Below are 22,988 nucleotides of genomic sequence, written 5' to 3' on the forward strand. Positions count from 1 at the left end.
CAGATCATAAAATATGAAATGTTAGATTGTGTCACACACAACTCCAGATTTCCCTCTTGCCATTGAGCCTGCAGAACATGGCAGAGAGATCTGAAGGTCGGATGTTGTAGTTCGGCTCTTAGTTCCCTGACAACCAACCTTCTTGGCCTGTTTGTTTACTCTGACAGAACTTGGTCATGGAGTCTGCCCCCAACTTTTTCCAGTGGACTTGCTTATAAAATGTTCTAAGCTTAGCTGATCAATTTAAGTTAATTATAGTTATGTCAATAAATATAATTGGATTCTGTGTATTCAGTATCATTGCTAACCTCAATTGTTGTGGATCAAATTAGCATTTATGAATTTGATTTCTCTGTACACCTTAAAACACAAAAAAAAATTTTCATTAGAGTTGAGAATTAGGGAAAGAATTCATAGTTAAGGAGAAGGCGAATACACTGATTACTTGTAAATCCAGTTTGGTTGCTTCCTCTCTGCTTCTGTACAAAGAAAACTCACTCAAAATTGACTAATCGAAGGGATCAGATGACAATTACATAGTGTTTATCACATTTATTTATAGCACAGTATATGTTATGGTCCATGTATATTCATTTGAAAATAGTGTAAGACTTTCTTTGTTCCACATTGAAATTAAATTGAACATCAAGACAACCATGCAGAAAGTGCAAAATAAGTCAATACTGAAGGATAAATAAATAAATAAAAGCACAGGAATAAAAGTGCAGAAAAAACAAACAAACATAAATTTAAGTGCTGCCCTCACCACTGGTTAGACACCTGAAGCCATTTTGATTTGTGCTATGTATGTACATCCTTCTATTGTCATGGAATGATCGTAGTTAATCCTTATCCCTTCTGTATGAGTGTAAAAACATAGACACCATGCACCATCTTTGGAATGATAGAATTGTACCAACAATGGCTACAAACTGAACAATGTGCAAAAAAAAAAAAAAGCCTTTCTGAAGTGAAAGTGAATTTGTGTTCATTTCCAACCCTTTCTTGGTGGTATTACAGGAAACCTGGAGTGGTACGGAATGATACAAATGGCTTCTTACTTTAGTGTTCATTAACACAAGACTCTTGTTCAAAACAGGAAACAAACTCATGATTCAGAAAAAACAAATCCAGCTGAAATGGAACAAATATTAAAATCTCAGAATTATATTAAGATTAAGATCCAGATTTACAGTTACGATCAGGACAATCAGGACGATCTTTGTACAATGTAATTACATAGCGTGACTATCAACATTTCTTTCATAAAGTGTCTTTCACTAAGGGTCCAAACCGTTACAACATGTGGCCCAAAATAAACAAAGCTAAGTAGTCCAGCACAAAGAGAGGGGGCAAATGCTACACATCACAAAAAGACGAAATGTTGGACCAATAAGGACCTCAAGTTACCCATATATGCCTCTGTATACACATATACATATATTTCTATACTAACTGCACCATGGACAATGAGCTTTGCATGCTCCTTCATCAAAATATAGCTTATTGACCCTATCTGAATACCACACGGACAAACAATCACAGAGCTGCTTTCATACCTCCAATTACACCGGTAAACATCTGGGGAAATTTACAAAGCACAATTACGAGAACCTGTAGTGATTTAAGCTCTTTGGAGGCTGTCTCGGTTTAGAATGGCCTATAGTTCCAGAAACTGGAGAACACGGATATCTGTGCGGGACAAGAGAAAACAAGGCAAAACCAAGTACAAGGTTAATGATTCACTAATGGGTATGTCTACAGTGTTAGCATTCTTTCATGTCCACAAGGTTAGTTATTCAACCTTGAGGTGATTGTCACAAGCAACATGTTCATAAACCTGTCCAATCCAGTCAAGCACAATTCTAAGATGACTTGCGTGTACTAAACCTTTACCATATACACTTCCCCATCCATAACCAATGAACAAAGATCTGGTGTTTTGCTGTCTAAAGTCATATTATCAGGGTATACTTTTTTTAGCTTGCTAATGGCATTACTTGTTGCTTGATATATACACATACACTATGTAAACAAAATTATTGGGACGCCTGTCATTACATCTACAGGAACTTCAATGGCATCCCATTCTAAATGCACAGGCATTAATATAGAGCTGGTCCCCCCAGCCGTAACAGCTTCCTCTCTTTTGGGAAGGAATTTCACAAGATTTTAGAGTGCCTGCAATGTTTTACCCATATATTTAAGACTATTTCTGAAGTCATGCACTAGGAGACCTGGCTTGCAATCTCTCATCTAGTTCATCCCAAAGGTGTTCCTTTTATTACATTCTGCCTGTGGCGCAATACTTAACAGTGTGTTTAACAAAGCAAGAACACAAAGATTTTTTTAGCATAACAAGAAAACCCACCTTATCCTTCAGCTGCTGGCACAGTTGCAGAGAGATGGTGAAGAAGACCAGCGTGTCGTTAAGCCATGGCACCACACACTCCACCTTGTGGACGTGACTGACCTCAAACTTAGTGTTGTTGTTCTCACTGACAAACCCAAGAAGAATAGGAGGGAGGAATCCGTATTTAAGCATTCAACATGAAAGGCAAACACTTCTTTAAAAAAATAAATAAATAAATAAATAAAATAAAAAGTTACAAGTGTTTTAAGACTTCATTAGAATCAGAATCAGGAACCCAACTGGAACCTAATTCCTTCTACGTGAGAACATACTTGGCGATGAAAATCCAATTCTGATTCATTACAGTAATACAATTATATAAGGCGCAGAGGAAAGATGGATTTATGCTGCAAATATCTACACAAATGAATACTTACAACATGGCTCCTGGGTTATGCAAGACAGAGCTCCCAGCTGGCTTAAAGTTCTGTAAGGAAAAATGGATATAAATATAGGGAATCAAGGCACAAGCCATATTTGTATTCCTGCCATTCACACTCTAAGGCCCCGAGTTTGGTGGCGATATGGGTAGCGGGAAGCATATAAGGTTACATTGCATTATCATGTCTGAATGCCTGAAGAGTTGAACATTTTTTCCAGTAAGGTTTATTATGCATGTAGGCGAGACCTCTCCGGTGAAGTGGAATTGAATAAACCTATCACATTCAACTAGTGTTCAATTCTGATTTATCTATCTTTTATTAATTAACTTGGGCCTGACTTACTTTGTGCGTCTGACTTTGCTCTGGCCATAGTACACATTGGCTAAATTCGCCTTATTCACCTGGTGGCTAGAACAAGGCTACCGTGTGAATAAGGCAAATACATAGTCAAACTCACACCCTAACACTCACACATTGACCTTCCTATCCTTCAAGTATCATTCATCCGGGTAGGAAAAGACGGCTCTACCTTGGTGGTGTTTGGCTGCAGTACGTGGAGCTGATACACGATCAAGCAGAGCTTGCTGAGGTTGATGTAGAAGTTCACCAGCACGTCGCCGGGCATGGGCGGCGAGAACATCTTCTGATGGGAGGTGACGAGAGGAAGAAACACAGGATGAGAAGATGAACGGTGACACGCTCAGGTTAAGCCTGACACATGCTCCCTTTTGTAACGAACACAGAGCCGTCCATTTTCAAACATTGGCCCATTTTCTCTGCCGCCGTGTGTTTTAAGAAAACATGCAAAAAACAGACAGAATGAAGACAGACAGACTACGGACAGAAGGTTCCATCCAAGTCTATATCCATATTGAGTGTCGAGGATAAATCAGCCTTTATGACAAGGTGCTAGCACAAAGCCCAGACAATGACCAACAAACTCCAACATTCTAAAGCTGCCAGTTTTTGCAAAGCCGCTTCAACCCTCACTGGTTGTTGGCTGCAGTCCAACTGCCAGTCCCATGCGGCCCAGGCAGTAATTGAAGACTAACTTTAGAACATGTCAAGCTTGAACAACTTCAACAAATCACCAATAAACACAGACTGACAGCACACACTGACCCAATTGGGGCACTGTGCAAAAACCTTTACAGGGGCCACACCTCAGTGGGTCCACTTACCATAAGTCCACTGGAGGCAAGCTCAGGAAGGGTCATGGTAGCTGGAGTGGTGAGACGGTTACGGGCCCTGGTGAGCTGCAGCATCACCGCATCCATTAGCTGCAGTGAAATAAAGCAAGACCCATCTGTTATGGCTCATTTACAGTCACCGACAGGTGTACCTCTACACATGTTTATTTTCTTACTTTGAGCTGAGGAGTCAGTTTGCTAAGCAATATCACAATATGATGTGACAGGAAAAGAAAAAAAGCAAAAATCTATCTGCTTTGGTGCAATGCTACAAAACAATATCTGATCTTTTCCAATGAATTGCTAGAGGCATCAACACAGAACCCCTTGGCCAAAAATCATTGTCATAATCAAACCCTACTGCCAACATATACACGTCAGGCACTATGGTTATAATGATGGATGACGTTTATGTGCAGTTAGTGAGCCAGCATATGAACGACGTGCCCTTAAACTTCCCATCGGCAATAAGACAGCAGGCGAAAAGAAAAAGGACAAAACAGAACAAACTGGCTGTCTCATATTAAGACAGAATGTTTTTGACACAATTTATAGTTGCTTTAAGCATTGACTTCAGTGGCACTGACGGACCTTGTTCACTTCTGCCCCAGTTTTGAAATGGTAACTGTCGTCTCGGCTGTTGAGTAGCTGAAGAGCCTGGTTCACGTGGTTCCTGGCATCCTGGATCTGGACAGAGATGGAGAGTGGCGCCGTCAAGTCACAGCCATCATTACAGAATAAAACAAAACAACACACTGACAGAATGACAGAATGACACTTCAGCTCATTAAAAGTGTTAAGATGTATAGTGAGTGACACTTAGTACGAGGATTTGAATCCATCACCAGCACAGTTAGTGATAAAGTAACGTTTCACTGCAGTCTCTGAATAGACGTCAACACAAAGAGAAATGACAGAGAGAGTTCATACCTGCTGCAGTTTCCACTGTTTGTCATCCCGGAATGCAAAATGCATGACTTGACTGCTTTTGGCCACTTTTATATTAATGTCCTACAACAAAAATAACTTAGTTGTTAAGTAAAACACACATGGCTACACCACTCCCAAAAATCACTATCAAACAAAGAAAAGAGTTTAAACTCATGTGGAAACACCTTCCAGAAACTCTTCCCGTTTCTAAATGTGCTGTACAAATAAATGTGACTTCAAAAACAAGATGGCAAGGAGAAAAGCACTTACGGCCTGTGTTAATGCTTCGCCCTGCAAAGTCAACACTCCCTTCACCTGGTCCATGCTGCAAATAGCAGCAACATATCAAAGCAACTTTAGTCATGTGTCTCTGTCATGAGTCTGTGTCTAACGCTGAACCAAACTGGTGAACTGGTGTTCACAATGAAATCACAGTTATGATTTATTTAGATGTTAACAACTTTACCCAAATCTGAAAATTATTCAGATAATATAATGATGAGTAGTGGTGATAAAATAATAAGATTTCTAAAAGGCATGATTGGAATGTTTCACATGTAAACGATTTTATCAGTTCTAAAATAAGATTTCACATGGCACTTACGTTGAGCTGCCAAGAATAAAATTCTCTTGTTTAAGTTGACCCTCAAATCCTGGTGTTGGCATTGAGAAACGCCTGGATGCTTCCTGTTGACACAACAAGCACTTTAGCCTCACAGAGCTGCGCAGGCAGAACTGAACATCTGCGTTTTTGTTTAGAACTTTTCTAATATTACTTGCAGTAAATAAGTGTATGAACTGATGTACATTACATAAATTCTCAGAAAATGTAGCACAGCAGCAGACCTTTAAAATATCCTGCAGCTGTTTCAACACAGCATGCACTTCTTCTTTCAGCAGCCAGTTGAATTCATCTTCCTGAAGAAAAGAGGATTGCAAAATCTATTTATCACACCCATCATGTGACTTGCAGATACTCAGCAGTGAACTACATAAGACAAGGTGGATACACAATGAGACCTCTGCACTATTATTATGAGCGTATATTTATTGACGGGAGGTAAAAGCTGTAGGTCTTTGATCAGTGAAATCACAGTTAACTTCAAGAACAGCCAAATAGATTAACGTAGCCAGATTTTACTTACATGTTTGATTGCAACCACCACTGACCTGACTCATGCCTAACAAACTGTGGGGTCGTTAGCATCAAAGACTTCTAACAGGACACCACTCGAAGTGGTATAATACCATTACATGTAAGTTAGCAATCATCCACAATGTTATCGTTAACTTAACCAATATACGCCAACCTACTCCTACAGACTTGGTTGTGGTCACACAAACAACACTGCAGCAATTGTAAATAAAGACAATACAATCGTGAAGTTGGTGATGTTCTAGACTATGTCAGCTGGTCTTAAATAGGCTAGCAAATGTTACCCTTTACTGACAATCATAAACAGTGACTTAAGTAATCTAAATCACACCAACAGAAGATAGCTAATGTTATTTAGCGTCACTGGCTAGACTGCCATCCTGACAGCTGAAGTAACGTTAGCTATTTAGCTAATGTTAACAGATTCCTTACCAACACAGTCCTCTCTGCTTGACTTGCAGCAGTCATCTTCAAAGTTTATACGTGACAAATAGTATTATTGGCTTCCTAAGCATTACCGACTGAAACGACAACAAGAATTGTCCTCTACGAGTCAACTAACGGTTTACATTAACTGCAGGAGGGATCATCGGTGTCACACATTACAATTATCCTTCCCTCCGCCCCTTCGACAACTCACTTCCGCTATGAGACCCCACCCCTTCATTCTTGTTGAGGTCTAAAAAATGTAATAGCAGAGCCCGTTTACGGAGAGCCGGATCACTCCCTATAACTCCATTGTACCTGCAATATGTTGCAGTTCCGCTAGGGGCGATCACGAATAAGTGCAAAAACAATGGGGGTCTATGGAGCTAGACGGCTAAATTTGTCTCTTTCACCTGGTTGTCGGTGAGAAATTGAAGATTTGATTGTGGTTTCTGCAAGCTCAATATGGACTATAGGTCAAAAGTTGAATGAACGAGTAGTCACGCCCTTTCGATTTCTTACAGGTTGGGTCGTTGTTGCCCACAACACACTAGCTTTCTGCTAATGAATGACATCATTGAAACATTTGAAAGGCTTTTTAGAACAAATAAGTGACTCAAAAAATATAATACTCAGCGGTTTGTATTTTCTCTGCAACATTCGAATTTCTGGGCAAAACATTATATCCCGAGAAAAGTGGATTTGAGGGGTACAGCTCCACAGGCCTCCATTCATTCTGCACTTATTCGTGAGCGCCCTCATGTGGAACCAGAAAAGGAACTGCAACCAGTTCAGAAACCGGAAGTTTCCCGAGAGTGGCGGTTCTCCCCTTATTAGACATTCTCATTCTCTGATAATAGCCTACTGATACCACGCTATAACCCTATGGCTATAACACTTTTTTTTTTTACTTGAACATACATTTGTACAATACATAACGAGTCAAGACCAAACGACCACAACTAAGCCACAGAACAGTTTATCACTCTGTTTCTTTAATCAGAAGAGGATTCATTGAACTGCACAAAAAAAGAGAACATTTTCACATTTACATCAAATCATAAATATCAGATTAGAACAGCTTTATCTGTTACACAAATTGGATGAAGTCTTGATTTGTTTTTCCTTTTTTACATGTCAATAGCAAGTCTGAAAGCACGTCTTAATTAACCATTTACAGGATTTTGACCTAACACAAGAAAACAAACTACAATATTAAGATAGCAGTTGATTAATAAACTCATTAAAGCCCAAATGAAAGTCTGAATATCCTCAAATATCCCTTGAATAATTAATCCGTGGGGACTATATACACATTTCACTTATTTGCCATTCACCTTAAAACAAAAATAAAAAAACTCACCATCTCAACCAAACACACCATTCACCTTTTTTGGCAAAACTAGGATCGTCTGATTACAGTCTTCAATAGGCAACTTAATTTCCAAAGTGATTGATCAGAGACATAAAAATGAAGCTTGCATTAAAATCAAACATTTAATATGCTAAAGGAATAGTCAGATAAAACATAAAGGATCACAGTACTTGCCCTGACAAGATAGATTCATGAGTTTCATTTAAATGACCAGACCCTTTCCTTCGCCAGATATTTTCCCCAACCGCCAAAGCCAACAAAAACAAACAAACAAACAAAAGTCAATAAAGAAACAGTTAAGGCAAAAGTATGCATTCATCTATGCATGTCTGACTCGGTCATTAAAATTGGAAAACAAACCTTACTTATGACTGACGTATAGAATTCATCAGCTTAAAATTGTAAAAACAAAAACATGCATGCTCACATTAGCCTATCGAGTTGCCCAAAATTAATTCTGTAGTAAACAGACACGCACCACTGCTGTGCATTACCAACGTCCAAACACAGTTCCTCAACCTCAAAGAACTTTACACTGGCTTTAACTTCTTGGTCGCAATGTCACTTACAGGTCAACTTAATCAGGTTAATTGATTTTGCTTGCTTCATAGATACACACGCTATTGACAGAACAGATAGGCTTTTGATTTATTGTTAGACTGATAAATCCACTCAGGTTTTTGTGTTACTGCATCTTAAAGTACATTACTTTGTTATAAGGCATTGGAAATCGCCCATCCACCTACCCTTATTTGTCCTCTTCAAAACTGTGATGCAAAAACATTAAATGGGCAAAACACACCAAAGAAAGGACTGGAATCCTCAGCAATAAAATAAATAAATATATCTGTCATTTTTTGGGCTCTGTTATTAAGGCAATGCAGGAGCATTTTCTTGGTGCTTTTTTCCCAGGCCACAACCAACAAAAAACCCAACACCTTAATAATCTACGGAATTCTGAACATTCGTTGCAAATAATATACTTGGTATTAAATATAGATATCTTTTTAAAATGTGGTGCTACGAATGATAAATAAAAGAAAAACAAAATTTTGCGTCAGACAGATGCAGTGTGTTGTGTTACAGCCCCAAAAAAAAAAAAAAAAAAAAAAAAAAAACCACAAATCAAAATAAAAACATCGTTCTCTTTCACCACCAAAAAGGAATAGAATCAGAAAAACGTGTGAATTACCCCACACTGAGCTTTAGGGGTAGCAACATCAAAGTCAGTGCAATGCTCACAGTAGCTTGCAACAGAGCTCCCACAACCACATGGGAAGAAATGCTCACTCGGAGCCTGGTAAAATTCATAACCAACTGGAAAAGAAATATATAGAAAAATGAAATAGATCAGAATGAAGAGATACAGGAGTTTAGAAGAAAAAAAAAAAGTGTGGTCCAACGTTTTGAGTTCGTCTTCGGGAGCCTAGTGAATGTAGGCCCGGTAGACGGCAGACATATCATTATCTGACTGGTCCAACGCCTTTGCTCTTTTGTAGACCTGCAAGGGAGGGGGGTCACATGGTCAGAACTTAGCAAATATGTAATATTTGAATAGAAATATATCAACAAGCTTATAAGTCCACATAATATCACTCCATCAAAATGTATAGTTGTACAACCCATAGTTAGAGAACAGTATATAGTACCAGTCAAGTGACCGCATGGTATGTGATATGCTGTTGTCCTACTAAAATCAAAACATGCTGGAAACAGTCTCCAATGTTAAACCCACAAACCATGAATGATGTCGATCAGTCTAAGTATTTGATCCTTGAGGGCTATGCTTTCAAACCATGGACTATCTGTCTGAACCCGCTAAGACTGACATATTTGTTATCCAACCTTATGTCATAAGAATTTGTTTTGATGCACTGTATGAATGATGTGAAAAAAAAAAAAAAAAAAAAAAAAAAAAAAAAAAAACGAACAATGATCCACGATTTAAACCATGGAGCTATTACTGTAGCTATTGAGTCCCAGCCCTGATGCTAGGCTAGCCAATTCAGCCAAACAAATGAGAGCTCTGAGAGCTGCCACAATCTTTAAAAATGCCATCCAACACATGCTCACTTCCTCCCACATTCTTACAAGAAAGTAAATTACAGACAGCCACAAATGATGTTCATGTGGATTGTTTGATCCTCTCAACAGGAAATCTCCAGTTCACACAGACAAAATATGGCAAAGTGACGTGGCACCCATTTGGCTTGTTTGTGAAAATGCGGGCAGTGAGCACTTGAGGGACGCCACTTTTAAAGATGGTAGATGCTAAATGGCTGAAGCGAACACTCCAATTACTGGCCCATTGCTCTTAACCCTGACCCCCTGTTTTAAACTATTATAACATTCTGCCATCTATACTATCTATGGTTTCCCATCTGATATCACTTAATACTTGGTGTCAATATCTGTAGGCCTGTTTGCTACATGACAGAATGGGTTATACGTCAAAGGAGAAATCTGACAATTTTTCACATAGATCTCCAGTTCTCGAGGTCAAGGATTACTGTTGGTACGGAAAAGCCCCAGAAACAATCGGTTTTAACTAGCTCGAGTTTCTAGTTCCAACAGCTAAAGAAGCCAGGCAGTATGTAGAAAAAAAAATAATCCCTGGATTTCTGCTTTAAAGGCCGATCCTTCAGGCCACACTTAAACTTGGGTCCTTAGGGGCACTGGATCTGTGGCCTGGACAATGTTGTCTTTTAATTAATAGCTATAATACAGTATATACATGACACTGATTCAAATGTACTTCATTTGTTTACCAAAAGTAGGCTTTTAACTTAAATGTTATGCACATGGTGGAGTCTTCTTTATAAACCTGAGTCTATGTTGGGACATCTTACCTCATTAGCAGCCGCTGCCATTGGTGTGGGGTGATTTACAGAGTCACCCATTGAGATTGCTAGCCGGAGATCTTTCTGAATGTGTTTCAGGTAATAATCAGGCTTGAAGTTGCCTTGTAGGATATCTGAAAAAGGATAAGGGAGGGGTGTTTCATTATATGCAAAGGAATAAACCATCATAACATGCACAAATTCTATTCCCAATATTTCCCACTATCAATAGCTTTAAATCCAACCTAAAGACCTACCTCTTCCTCCCTAGCTTTTTACACTCACTGACCCCTTCACCTCTCCCCCAATTTTACTCTCTCTGTTATTTTAACTCCATTTTCTTTCATTTTTGTTTTTATGTTCATTAATATTAATACAAGGGCCATCTGTTGCTTTCTTTGATATTTTACATTTGTTATTTTCTTTATTTAGCCTATTACTATTTTATTTTTGTTGTTGTTGTTTATGTAAAGCACTTTGGTGCAATGCTGTTGCTTTTAAATGTGCTATTAAAAAAATGGACTTGACCTTCTGGTCTGCTCATCATAAAATCAGGAATTTCTCTAGTTTGGTTCACACCAAAATGTGGTTTAGGAATTCTAGTATAGCTTTTGATTATACCAATCAGACTGAGAGAAGTGACTATCTTTGCTCTTCAGAGGCCAGACCTATCAAGAGGGAACATACACATTTGACTTCTGCAGGAACATACTTTGGCATTTCTGGTCCACAAAGGAGCTGGCCATCTGTCCCTGGCAGAGGATGTCTAGGAAGGTCTGTTGTGATTGGCCGGTGGCTTGAGCTAAGGTCAGGCCCTCGGCGATGGTGGCCATGTAGCTTCCTTGGACCATGTTGAGAATGAGCATCATCCTCGCTGCATTGCCCACCTCACCTGCTCACCACAACACACACAAACAGAATGTGGAAAAGGAGACAGCAGAACACTAAAATTAGATTACATTATCAAAGTTATTTGATTGGAGTTATTTTCCCCCATCATAATCAATATTGAGACCACTGAAACTCCACCTGTTTAAAACACACTTTACAGGTATGACTAAGGTGTGCATGCCTCATGACAGATGAAATAATGAGTATTTGGGAAGTCCTGCACTGGTCGGGGAAAAGGCCTGCTCTATTCTTGTTGATGTTTTGGAGGGTAACATATGGACACTAAACTAACAATGGAAACAATGGAAAGAAAAACAGTGATAGCTGTAAGGTCTCTCTGGTTCTTAGGCAAATTTTGTATTATTGTTCAATGACATCCAACATTTGCTGTCCACAGGGTTTACATGGGGTACACCACCAGAGCTAATGCATAATAACTCAATGTGGTTCTTGCTATTCTAGAATGCTGCAACACTGTTGCAACATGTACTATACGAGCGGTTGACATTCTGGTAAATTAAATACTTGAGAGTTTTAAGGCCTACACACACGGCCGGCAATGCGACGGTGATTTATGGCTGGCGACCGGCAAAATTGAATAGAATCTATTGCAGTGAATGGGGCAACGCATGCGGAAAGTGGAACAGCGGCCGTCGTGTCGCTCTAATCGCCCCCTTTCTATTTTTCTGGGTGATTTTGATACGTCATAATAGAAAACAGCTGTATGGTCAGTGTATCTCCACTGAATCGATGGGTGATCGTGTGGCCAGTAGTATATGCAGTGAAGCGATGAACAGAATATGATTGTCGGATCGCCGGCCGTGTGTGGTGGGCTTTAGTCTGCAGTCATTCTATGAGGCCACACACAGAGAATTAAATGTTAGTGTCTGTTAAATGTCTGAACCTACAGGTTCTGATTCTGAACTGTACATTTACATGAAGCTGTAATGAAACTGTAAACAAATTGAGGCAATGCTTTCACCTTCCCAGTCAGGCTGTGTGTACATTGTGCAGCACCTGCCTAAACAAACATTTGCTTTTATAAATCTCAACCCACAGCCGTCCGTATTAGTACTCATGTCATAGCAGTAAAAGAAACGCATGCCTGGATACTGTGTAAAAGAACACATCCATCTACATTTACTATAGTTCATTCATTTAGCAAACACTTTTATCCAAAGCGACTTGGATTTGATCAAGCAGGTCTCTCCACTTGCATCATACTGTAGCACATTCTGTGAACAATGACAGATCCCCAGAAGCTACCACAATGTCATGCCATATGTTCATGGCCAACAGTGTACAGTATGCATCTGCCTCAGTGCTGCTGTACTGCATGGGCAGTGTAGTGGCTAACGTTGTTTACACACAGTTGTGTTGCATCACCACATGCCAGTGGGTGTTCCCAACGGTTAGGGGTGGGTTGCTAAAGTCAAACTTTTCACAACTTTTCGACGGAAGCAACGCGACGCACCGGACCCACAATTCAGTTGGGCAACAGATGATGTAAGCCCATGTAAAGTAAACGAGATGCGTCTCCGGCACTGCACGCAACAAAACGGAGTGTAAGCACCGTAAGGAGCTGGGCCAGCATGTAGTAGCCTCAAAAGTCATGGTTCAATATCCGGACGCATCAAATTTAGCTCTCAATCCAATCAAAAACAAAACATTACAAATCCAGAAAAAAGAAATCGCCTTGGCTACAGGTACCTTACCACTCCGGTAAGCAGGCTCTAGACCAGTGTTTGGAGGGACTCCAAATAACAGTATAGGGGAGTGTACCTAAGAAGAACGAGGTTTTGCCCATGGCTTGGAAACAGCTGCTGCAGTCTTCGTAGACCGAGCGGTCTCCGGCGGCGAGGATCACGAGCATGCCCTCGTTTGACAGTTGCTGGCTGCCTGATACTGGTGCCTCTAAGAAACGCCCACCTCTGGATGTGATCACCTGGACAAAAAAAACAAATGCAAAGTCCAAAAAAAAAAAAAACAACAAGGTGAGAGATTAACCTCTGGTATGAACATTCTTCATTTCAACTCTTCCATAATCAAGAACCCCATTACCCCACAGCATTCTCCATTAATTTCACTACACACAACTTCACTCAATTCAATTCATTCATTCATTCCCCATTCATTTCAAAATTGAAGATTTAAGTTAAGGTTGACATGCAAGCTGAGTAACAAGAGAAGCACCTAAAATGTAAATCACACACACACACACACACACACATCAAACTTCACTGACACATTGGTGTCAAAGTGGTCCACAGTTACCTGTGATAGCTCTGCGACCGTCTCGGGGTCTATGGTGGACATCTCCACGTAGCATTTGCCTGGCCTGATCCCCTGCAGCACCCCACTAGGGCCCAGCACCAGCTGACAGAGAGACACAGGTCACATTTCTTACAGACAGACGTCAATGGGACAGGATATGATGCAACAACACAAAGCATGAGAGAGAGGGCAGGCGGGGGATATTACATGAGTACAACATCATGTAATGAGTGAGTACATGGGAAACAACAAACGATTTAATGTATTAATATGTTAAGACATAAAGACATGTAATAGTAATACAAGAGTAGGAGAGTGGGAAAGAGACTGGGGAAAGGGGGGAGTTTCCAAGAGGCTACTCAAGGACAATATATCAAGAAAGCCAGAGGAAACCGGAATTCCACTCGTCATTACAGTGCATGAAAATGCACTGTACTGTTCTTCCTAGGCTTCTTCTTCTTCTTCTAACGGAATTAATGCAGCTTCAACCGTTTAACGTAGAAACTTCATTCAAACTATGTTACGTAGGTCTTACTTAGGACATCCGGGCAATGTATTTTTCATCTGTGTAACTTTTATACTTTTTAAACTATTTATTAAAAACTACTCAAAATTTCCCCATAGACTTAACATTAGGCTGATGACATCACAATGGACTAATTAACTTGATTTGCACCTGTATCAACTTCCAGCTGCTCATCTAGGCCCCATCAAAGAATCAGTTCAATTGATTGCACCTGTATCAACTACTTTCTGCTGAACTAGGCCAACTCTCTCTGTGTCTCTCCATTCTATAAGGATATAAGGCACATTTCAACCAACTTTCTATCCATTCATCCTCTTCAAACCATTCACTCGTCCACCCATTAAACTATCCATCAACATCCATTAACCAATCTGCCTATCAACATCCATTCAACTTTCTGTCTATCAACATCCATTACACTATCTACATTTTTAAAACTATATACTCTGTCTCAGGCTTTAAGCATATAATAAGGCTCTATTAAGACTGCCGTTAAGCAATTAGAATCCTAGGCCAGGTGGCCAGGCTATATTAAACCTCATCTACCTAGCAAATAATTTAACCTTTTACACTATCCACCTATTTAACTGTTCAGTCATTCCAACTATTAAACCTCATCTACCTAGTTCAGTCATTCCAACTATATTAAACCTCGTCTACCTAGCAAATAATTTAACCTTTTACACTATCCACCTATTTAACTGTTCAGTCATTCCAACTATATTAAACCTCATCTACCTAGTTCAGTCATTCCAACTAAACCTCATCTACCTAGTTCAGTCATTTCAACTATATTAAACCTCATCATGTTGGTTGCCAATTAGCACATCATCTGTTTTAACAATATATTTCACACCATATGTTTTGCATTTTCATGCACTGGTAATTCCCTGGAATTGCGTTTTCTAGTTCATTTTATTACTTTAATGCACGGAGCTGCTTAAGTACCATGGAAAAGCAGGCCTTTACACAAAATGTGGCTCTAGACGACTCACATCCTGCTGCAGCTTAACGTACATTCAAGACATACCAGAGAAGTGATATGAAGAACTGTCGAACAGACCAAAAGCAATCCCTACTTTTCTTTTCAAGGTCATATTAATCTGCATATTAATCTGCTGTAACAGCACCCTCATGAGCCTTCACTATGTTTTTTTACAGTACAGCACAGCACAGCTGAAAATGGAAGTCTTCATGCCAAGATTCCAATCTGTTTTACACAGTTATGAGAACATAGACCACATAGTCTGGGGATATTAAGCCACTAGAACCGGTGGTAATCTTTCGACGTGACAAAACAATCTATATATAATCTATATATCTATACAGAATCCAAGAGGGTAAATCCGAATCCCCACATGTGATAAAGGCTTTGAACAGAGCTTTGGACAGAACTTACATCTCTAGCAGCCTTTGGGTCTGACACGCAGGAAAACGTGATGTCACACATGGACACAACCTCTGCTGGCGTCCGCCCTAACCGAGCGCCTTCCTGGATGAACAGGTCACACTGCAAAAAGACCACACATGAACACACACACACACACACATTTTAGTCAAACTCTTTCAGGCTCCATCATCCAACCAGAGAAAGATCAGGCAAAAAGGCACACTGCCCAAAAAAAAAAAAAAACACACAAGGAACCCCCCCCCCCTCCCACACACAACAAAGAATGACCCAAATATAATTAGCATTCCCTGCTTTTTAAACACCATTCACACTCATAATTGGCAACAGCGTGGGAGGAAACTAAGTTCTTGTTGCCAGAGGACTGGTTTCAACATTCACAATAAACGATTACTGGCCACATTGTTTAAACTGAGTTGTAAAACATTGATTGCAGCATAAAGACCAAGCTGATTGAAACCAGCTGTTTCTGACTATGAGAAGTTTACATTAAAGGAAAATTCCAGTTTTTAGCACTTTAAGGCCCTTTTCTGGTTTGTTTTGGATGAACTAGAGTGGTGGACACCGACATTTTGACGATTGGTCCCGTCTCTACTTTTCTGACTCGTTTTGACCTTTGACTTCTAAGGGTGGCTGACAATGGGCATACTGTAGTAGGCTACTCAAACATGTCCTAAAACAACCCTTAACGTTCATTTTCAAAACTGTGCAACTCACCGAGTGGTTCAATTCAAAACGAGTCAGAAAAGACGAGACAGGACCAATTGTCAAAATTTCGGTGTCCACCACTCTAGTTCATCCAAAACAAACCAGAAAAGGGCCTTAAAGTGCTAAAAACCGGAACGTTCCTTTAACACAACTCTACACACACACACACACACAGGGTCACACTTGCTGCTCCATTCGATCACTTTACCTTCTCAGCTGTGCGGTTCCACACTGTAACAACATGCCCCATCTTTAAGAGGTTTGAGACTACTCCACTGCCCATAAGCCCCAGACCAAGGAAACCTATTCTGTTAAAAGGAAGGGGTAAAGTCAAAAACATATCAAATGAAAAGATTTGCAAGTCAAAATAAGAAACCTGAAAATGGTAATGTGACTATTTACATAATTCCCTCTCAAAAGACATATCCTACTGGCAAGTGCTGCAAAGCTTGTTAAGTTAAGTAAAAACAGCCTGCTTTTGCATTAATGCTCAACTTGAATGTGCTGGCTCATTTGTCCAGGACCAGCAGGTACAGGACCAACTCAATTGCACATTACATCTCATCCTAATTAAACTGGGGGGGGCGCTTGTCCATCAAAAAGAATCTTAGAACTGACATCCAAAAGCACATAAAATCCAACAACCTACATTAAAGTAAAGCAAAACAGGCTGAAAAAAAGACTAATGTGATGGGAGACCATAACATGATCCAACTGCTGCCGTTTATCCCGTAGACGCGCCCCCCCCCCCCGGCCTTTTTTTAATTACCTTTTATCTGTGGGCGTGATGCTGCCGTTCAGTGCGGTGCTGTCAGCTGCCTGAATAGAGGTGGACCCTGTATCCTGCAAGCAGATAGGAAAGACAGGCAAAATTTGGTTGGAATTAAAAACCTATACAGCCAATTAGGCCACCATTTGCTGAGTCACACTGAATTCTGCCGGTTGTTTGCCTGGCAGCTCCATCTCTGAGCAGCTCACCTCCTCGATGATTTTAAGACGTTTGCTGATGGGTTCAATGGATGAAGCAGGCTGCAGGGAGACAGGTGGAAAAAAAATGGTTAAGGCTTTCGGTTTAGGAATTAAGAAAGGGACTTAACACAGCCACATGGATGACACACACACACACACACCCCCGGTGCTACCCGGGGCCTCCATATTTTGGCAGCTTCAGTATGGTCAATAAACAAACTCTGAATGGACCGTTTCTGCGAGATGTCTTGCATCAACATCTCTATCAGAGGCATTGCCAGATTGTTTAGTGAGACTGGAACACTGTTTTCTTCTCAAAGCTACCTTTGCGCATTGGATTTAGCTAGTCAATCAAGGAGAGACGGCCAAGAAAAACAATATAATGCTCTGGTGTGACATTAAAAGGACAGACATTTGCCTAGACGGTTGTCTAGCCACGGCGATCCTCAGTTACATGGGCAGAATGGGCCTGATCTGATAAAGTCGCCTGGGGGCGGCTGGGGAAAGAAAGAAAGAAAGAAAGAAAGAAAAAGAAAGAAAGAAAGAAAGAGAAAGAGAGGGGTGGGGGTTTGGAACTGTAAACCAGTTATCAGTCTAACCATATGCTTTGTGTTACAGTTAGAGCAAACAGACCAAGAGTTTAGTTACGGCTCCTACACACAGCTGCGTGCGTTGCTGGAGACGCATCCCATTCACTTTACATGAGCTCACGTCATCCGTTGCAGATGCTGCACCGACAGACGGCACCGGCCAATCAAGCCAATCGACGGACGGCACCAACCAATGAAATTACGGTTATACTTCAAGTCATTTGCATAGCAACCGTCGGGAACACCCACTGGCATGCGTTGACGGAACGGAACTGTGTGTAGGAGCCGTTAGAGTCCCACCACACAGTGGGGGGCACAGACGAGACAAGATGGTGGACTTTCTGTGACGTGAAGGGCAGTGTTACAGTTCTTCAAATGGGGAAATAATAGACACGCCTAGCTTGCTGACTTTAATCTGCACAACTGACTCAAACTGAAGCTGACAAGAGACAGAGGAGGGGTATGGACACTGGCGCTGCAGTGACCAGAGGAGAGTGACACACAGCAGATTAAGTGAGCACGGGCCCCAATTGAAATGGTGGACAAAGTGCAAAGTCGTGCAAAGGTGCAAAAAATGTACAAAAGAAATCTTTAAAGAAAGATAATTCAATAGCTCAGCAAATTCATTTTGCTCATTTGATGACCAAGATCCTGAGCTCAGCAATGGGTGGATCCATACAATGACCCTACTCACCAGGTATCTTTAGTTTATGCACGTGACACCTTGACTGTCATTTGAATAAGGACTCATGTGTTGGAATGTATCTTTGGCAGCACCAGTACACTTCTTATTTTACTTTTTTCTTATCATTCCATTTTTTTTTTTTACAAGTTCTGCTAATTATTTTAACACACATCAATCCAGTCCACAACATGCATGTGTAGGCAAGAACACAGTTTTAGAGGTCCCATACCAGCCACACACACTATTTGACTGTTTCTAGCCGCAAAGTTGAATTTCTATATGTACGTTTAAACAGGGGGACTCGTTTGGAGTGCCACAACACACAAGTTGGGTGGACGTGTCAAAAAATCAAATAATAAAAATCACCATGATAAATTTGCAAGGAAGGGAACAGGTTAGGAAAGGAGAGGAGGAAGGAGAGAGTAATCCGTGCAATGTCCAAGAGACACCTCAAACAGGTCTGAAAGGGAGGATAGCGCTAACAAAAATAAACAATAAATAGAAACAAAAGGCTTTAAAAGCATTCTGCAGCCCAGCAAAGCCATTCCCACTTACCTTCTCAGACTGGCTGAGTAGAAAGTGGTGGAAATGTGGGTCATCCTTAACTGGCTACAATGGAAAAAAGTTAAATTGGAAACTATTCTCCAGAGAAACTGGCTGACCTAGTAAAGGATTGCATATGTGTGTGTGTGTGTGTGTGTGTGTGTGCCAGGGCTTGGGATGCATAGGGGGCAAAAGCAGAGAAAAGAAGGGATGCTCACATTTTTTAGGAGAGGAAATTAGACAAATTTCTGAAGCGAGTGCTCAAATAAATAAAACTTGCCAAAGAGATCATACTAGATCACACTAGGAGTAAAAAGGAGTGAAATAATCTTCCCTGAAGGGAGAAGGTTATCTACCACCTATGCACAACTACAGTAGAACATAATCATACTAGTTGTGTTTAATTTCAGCATAAAGCCAGTAATGCTTACTGAAGTTTAAAAAAAAAAAAAGTTAAAAAAAACCCCAGCAGCATACAGTGCATAGATCTGCTTCTCTTTGTGCGGTTAAGACAGCAATAGGTGCAGGCAAAGCAAGCAGTGGTGAGTGTCACCTACACTGCTCTCCCACTTGAATCCTGAGACTGTTCCCGCGACCAGACGCTGGGCGGAGGATGGCTCTGGGTCTGAGTCAGTTAACTCCTTAAGGGGAAAGAGACATACGTTTACCTGGAGGATCTTCTGGCTTTATGGCATCTCCATACAAAAATAAAAATACACCACAGAAGAAAGAAATAGAGGGGAGGAGAGTCCAGTCTACTTTCATTCAACTGTTTGCAAATGGCCACCAGCAATAGTTTGAAAGTCATGATGCATATATATATGTATGTATGTATGTATGTATGTATGTATGTATGTATAAAAATATATATGAAACACGCCAGCAAAAAACATGGACAGGTTCACAGTTACGGGTATGAGGGGATCCTACACAATCAGGCTGGAACTGAAAAACACACACAGGAAGGCACAACACACCACAGCAGGTGCTGAACAAATGGCCTCTAAAGTACAGCTCAGACAAACTGCCATTGCTATTTAAATACATGCACACAAGAGCCACCTGTCCCACCCCCACCAATACTCATGCCACAATCACCTCCCACATTGTCTGCACAACAGCCTAAACGATGCACATGGCGTCCCATGTACTCACTTTGTCAGACGAGCCCCCCTTGAAAGGATCTTCGTCGTCCTCTTCAATGATCTTCATGGGCTTGGCTGGAGCTTTTCGGCCTTTCGATTCTGTGGACTTTTTGTCATCTGCGTTACTGTGTGAACTGTGAACCTTGCACACCAACCAACTTGCGACAATAAATCACCATGCTTCTGTTGAGGGCAGCATGCTTTCGGTAGGATGCAAGCATGCAGGCGCACCACCACCCCAGAGCAGTGCTGAACTGACAACAGAAGCATGTAAGGGTGGCCAATGATGGTCATCTTCACCTCCCCAACATCCATCATTACAACTGCCATGATTACAGGCTTTCATCTCATTGTCAATAATTCAATAATAATTATTATCATCATCATCATCATCATAATCATCAATAAAACTAGGATTAGTTGAAATCAGTGCTAGAGTTCAAGACTGTGTTGTGACCGTGCCGGAGAATACTAGTTACCTGGTCTTTCCCTTTGCCCTTCTTTAGAAACTCCTCCACCGCATCTACGGCCTGCTGAAAGCGTTTGCCCTTGTTTATCTTGATCATCTCTTCTTTGTGGGGGTGGTAAGGTTTTAGCTGTTCAACCTTTATCCAGGCACTTGGCAGTGAGGGAGACAGAGAGAACATTGTAAGACAAACTGGATAAAGACCTAGGACAGACAATCATGAAACAAAGATTGAGCTTGATAACTCTACTCACTGGTCTTCAGTTCCAAAAAACTTCACAAAGAAGCATTTTTTGCCCCTTGGCTTTTTCAAGTCCTTTGGTGGACTTACAATCTGCAGGAAGACACAAAAAGCTTAGGCAAGCAAACAGCGCGTGGAATTCTTAAAATGTATAGATATATAGCCAATGCCCAATTTAAAAATAGCATTTAAAAGACGGGGGGGCTGGGCTGAGAATCCCGAAACAATGGGCAAATACAATGGGCAATCGATAGGTCAGGAGAAACTTGCCTTTCCTGGCCAAGGCGGATAGCGTCCGAGCTTCCCCCTGAAAGAGATCACAGGGACAGGAGTATGATGCGACATTGATGATAACAGCAAACAAAATACTGGGCATATTCCTCGCAGTCAATACACGATCGTGATAGTTCCAACCATTACAGTACCAACAACATATACGTTGGTATGTTTTATAAAACAAAGTACTGGATAGTTTGTATAAGTTGTACACCCATGTAACAGCCTAGCAAGGCTAGCTTCCGTTTCCATTTGCATTTAGAGATAACGTTAACACAGCAAATCGCCACCTTTTAGATAGATTTGTGTCAAGGTCTTCTTTACATTAGCGTTATGTGCATGCTTGTAAAAGGAAGAGATACGAAATACTTTAAAACCACATAGGGTGCGGCAAGTTGTGGGCCACTATTAAATCTTAAAATAAGTTATGGAAAGCACACAGCTAGCGAACACAGCTAACGACCAAAATAGCAGGCAAACCAGTTGGTTAGCAATTCGGCTAACGTTATGCCTATCTGGAAGCGCCTGACTGCATTTGTTTGGGTTGACTCGTGAAGTAATATGTCAGCTTTTCTTTACTCCTAACGAGACTATTTCGATCCAAAACCTTCAAGGGCCTTATCTTAATCTAGTTTTCAATGCGACATTTGAATTATAATGTACATTTTTAATTCTAACACTATGAAAGGGCATATCTTACCATACCAAATCCCCGATTCTCAGATGCACCGTCGCCATCTTAAAATGTACTGAAAACGTCGCACTGAATCCAGGGTAAGAACACACCCACTTAAAGATCACATGAGGTGTGACCCCAAGCGGATACAAACAATGGCGCACTTGAATTTACAAAATATTTGATACAGTATTGGAAAGCATACAGTCTACTCACTCTCGTACTAGGTTCATGCTGTGTTTTTAAATTAGCCTAAATGAGGAACATGTTTTGGTGAAATGTACAATGTCAGATAACAATCAAAAAGACCTATCACAACCGTATAGGCCTACATAGAACAGTGAACAGGCCTACACTGGTATGGCAGACATTCACGCCTCGAGTAAACCCTCACATGAGAATCCATAGGCGTTGGCCTAGACAAATTGAATGGACAGATAAATTATTTTATATTATGACATGACATTAAAACCAGCAGGTTAAAATTAGCCTGCACTGTCAAGGCCAAGCACCTGGTCAGGCTGTTCACCCCCCCACACGTTCACATATGGACACACACAAAAACAAACACACACTATGCACACACTAATTTACATACACAAAAGTTGTAAGAGTATGGGATGGAGTAGATGATGGAGACAAATAGACAAGCATTTTATTTATGCTGAAAAGAGAATGCAGGACTGAGCAGCGGTCATATTTTGTACCGCTTTGTGGATCTAGTATGGATATCTGCTGAGCAGCCTATTTACAAGTAACACTGCCTATACTTAAAACAAAACTGGCTTAGCCTATTTGAATGTCAAGGAACAAAGGTATTCATGATTGTTTTACTTTTACATTTATTATATAGGCTTGAAAGTATGCCTACTATACT

General features: G+C 40.6%; 2 protein-coding genes across 4 annotated transcripts; both read right to left on the reverse strand.

The window, feature by feature from the left end:
* Positions 1-537: 537 nt before the first annotated feature.
* rogdi (rogdi atypical leucine zipper) lies at positions 538-6,736 on the reverse strand. Its single transcript, XM_048245332.1, has 11 exons — positions 6,505-6,736; positions 5,763-5,834; positions 5,521-5,603; positions 5,187-5,241; positions 4,917-4,997; positions 4,578-4,673; positions 3,978-4,076; positions 3,326-3,439; positions 2,791-2,840; positions 2,372-2,498; positions 538-1,692 (listed from the first exon to the last, which is right to left on the reverse strand). Exons 1-11 carry the CDS (start codon positions 6,538-6,540, stop codon positions 1,651-1,653), a joined length of 855 nt encoding a protein of 284 aa, XP_048101289.1. The 5' UTR covers positions 6,541-6,736; the 3' UTR covers positions 538-1,650.
* A 737-nt stretch (positions 6,737-7,473) lies between these two features.
* glyr1 (glyoxylate reductase 1 homolog (Arabidopsis)) lies at positions 7,474-22,197 on the reverse strand. Of its 3 annotated transcripts, XM_048245329.1 has the most exons (16): positions 22,136-22,197; positions 21,430-21,466; positions 21,173-21,252; positions 20,932-21,070; positions 20,463-20,558; positions 19,865-19,948; positions 19,320-19,373; positions 17,499-17,549; positions 17,290-17,363; positions 16,729-16,828; positions 15,804-15,914; positions 13,879-13,980; positions 13,387-13,549; positions 11,426-11,605; positions 10,723-10,847; positions 7,474-9,374 (listed from the first exon to the last, which is right to left on the reverse strand). In XM_048245329.1, the coding sequence occupies exons 1-16, from the start codon at positions 22,171-22,173 to the stop codon at positions 9,300-9,302; spliced, it is 1,509 nt and encodes a 502-aa protein (XP_048101286.1). In that variant the 5' UTR covers positions 22,174-22,197; the 3' UTR covers positions 7,474-9,299. The 3 variants fall into 3 exon arrangements, with proteins under 3 accessions (XP_048101286.1, XP_048101287.1, XP_048101288.1); XM_048245330.1 differs by lacking the exon at positions 19,320-19,373; XM_048245331.1 differs by lacking the exons at positions 19,320-19,373; positions 19,865-19,948.
* Between the last annotated feature and the right edge of the window lie 791 nt (positions 22,198-22,988).

The sequence above is a fragment of the Alosa alosa genome, chromosome 6 (assembly GCF_017589495.1).
Source record: "Alosa alosa isolate M-15738 ecotype Scorff River chromosome 6, AALO_Geno_1.1, whole genome shotgun sequence".
Taxonomy (NCBI): Eukaryota; Metazoa; Chordata; class Actinopteri; order Clupeiformes; family Clupeidae; genus Alosa; species Alosa alosa.

Coding starts and splice junctions, on each gene's coding strand:
- rogdi (XM_048245332.1), bottom strand. CDS start 6,540: ATGACTGCTGCAAGTCAAGCAGAGAGGACTGTGTTG. Junction 5,604..5,762: donor AGCTGCAGGATATTTTAAAG/GTCTGCTGCTGT, acceptor TTGTGTCAACAG/GAAGCATCCAGGCGTTTCTC. Junction 1,693..2,371: donor GCCAGCAGCTGAAGGATAAG/GTGGGTTTTCTT, acceptor TGTCCCGCACAG/ATATCCGTGTTCTCCAGTTT.
- glyr1 (XM_048245329.1), bottom strand. CDS start 22,173: ATGGCGACGGTGCATCTGAGAATCGGGGATTTGGTATG. Junction 19,949..20,462: donor AGGGGGGCTCGTCTGACAAA/GTGAGTACATGG, acceptor TTTCCCCTTAAG/GAGTTAACTGACTCAGACCC. Junction 17,550..19,319: donor TACTCAGCCAGTCTGAGAAG/GTAAGTGGGAAT, acceptor GTCTCCCTGCAG/CCTGCTTCATCCATTGAACC.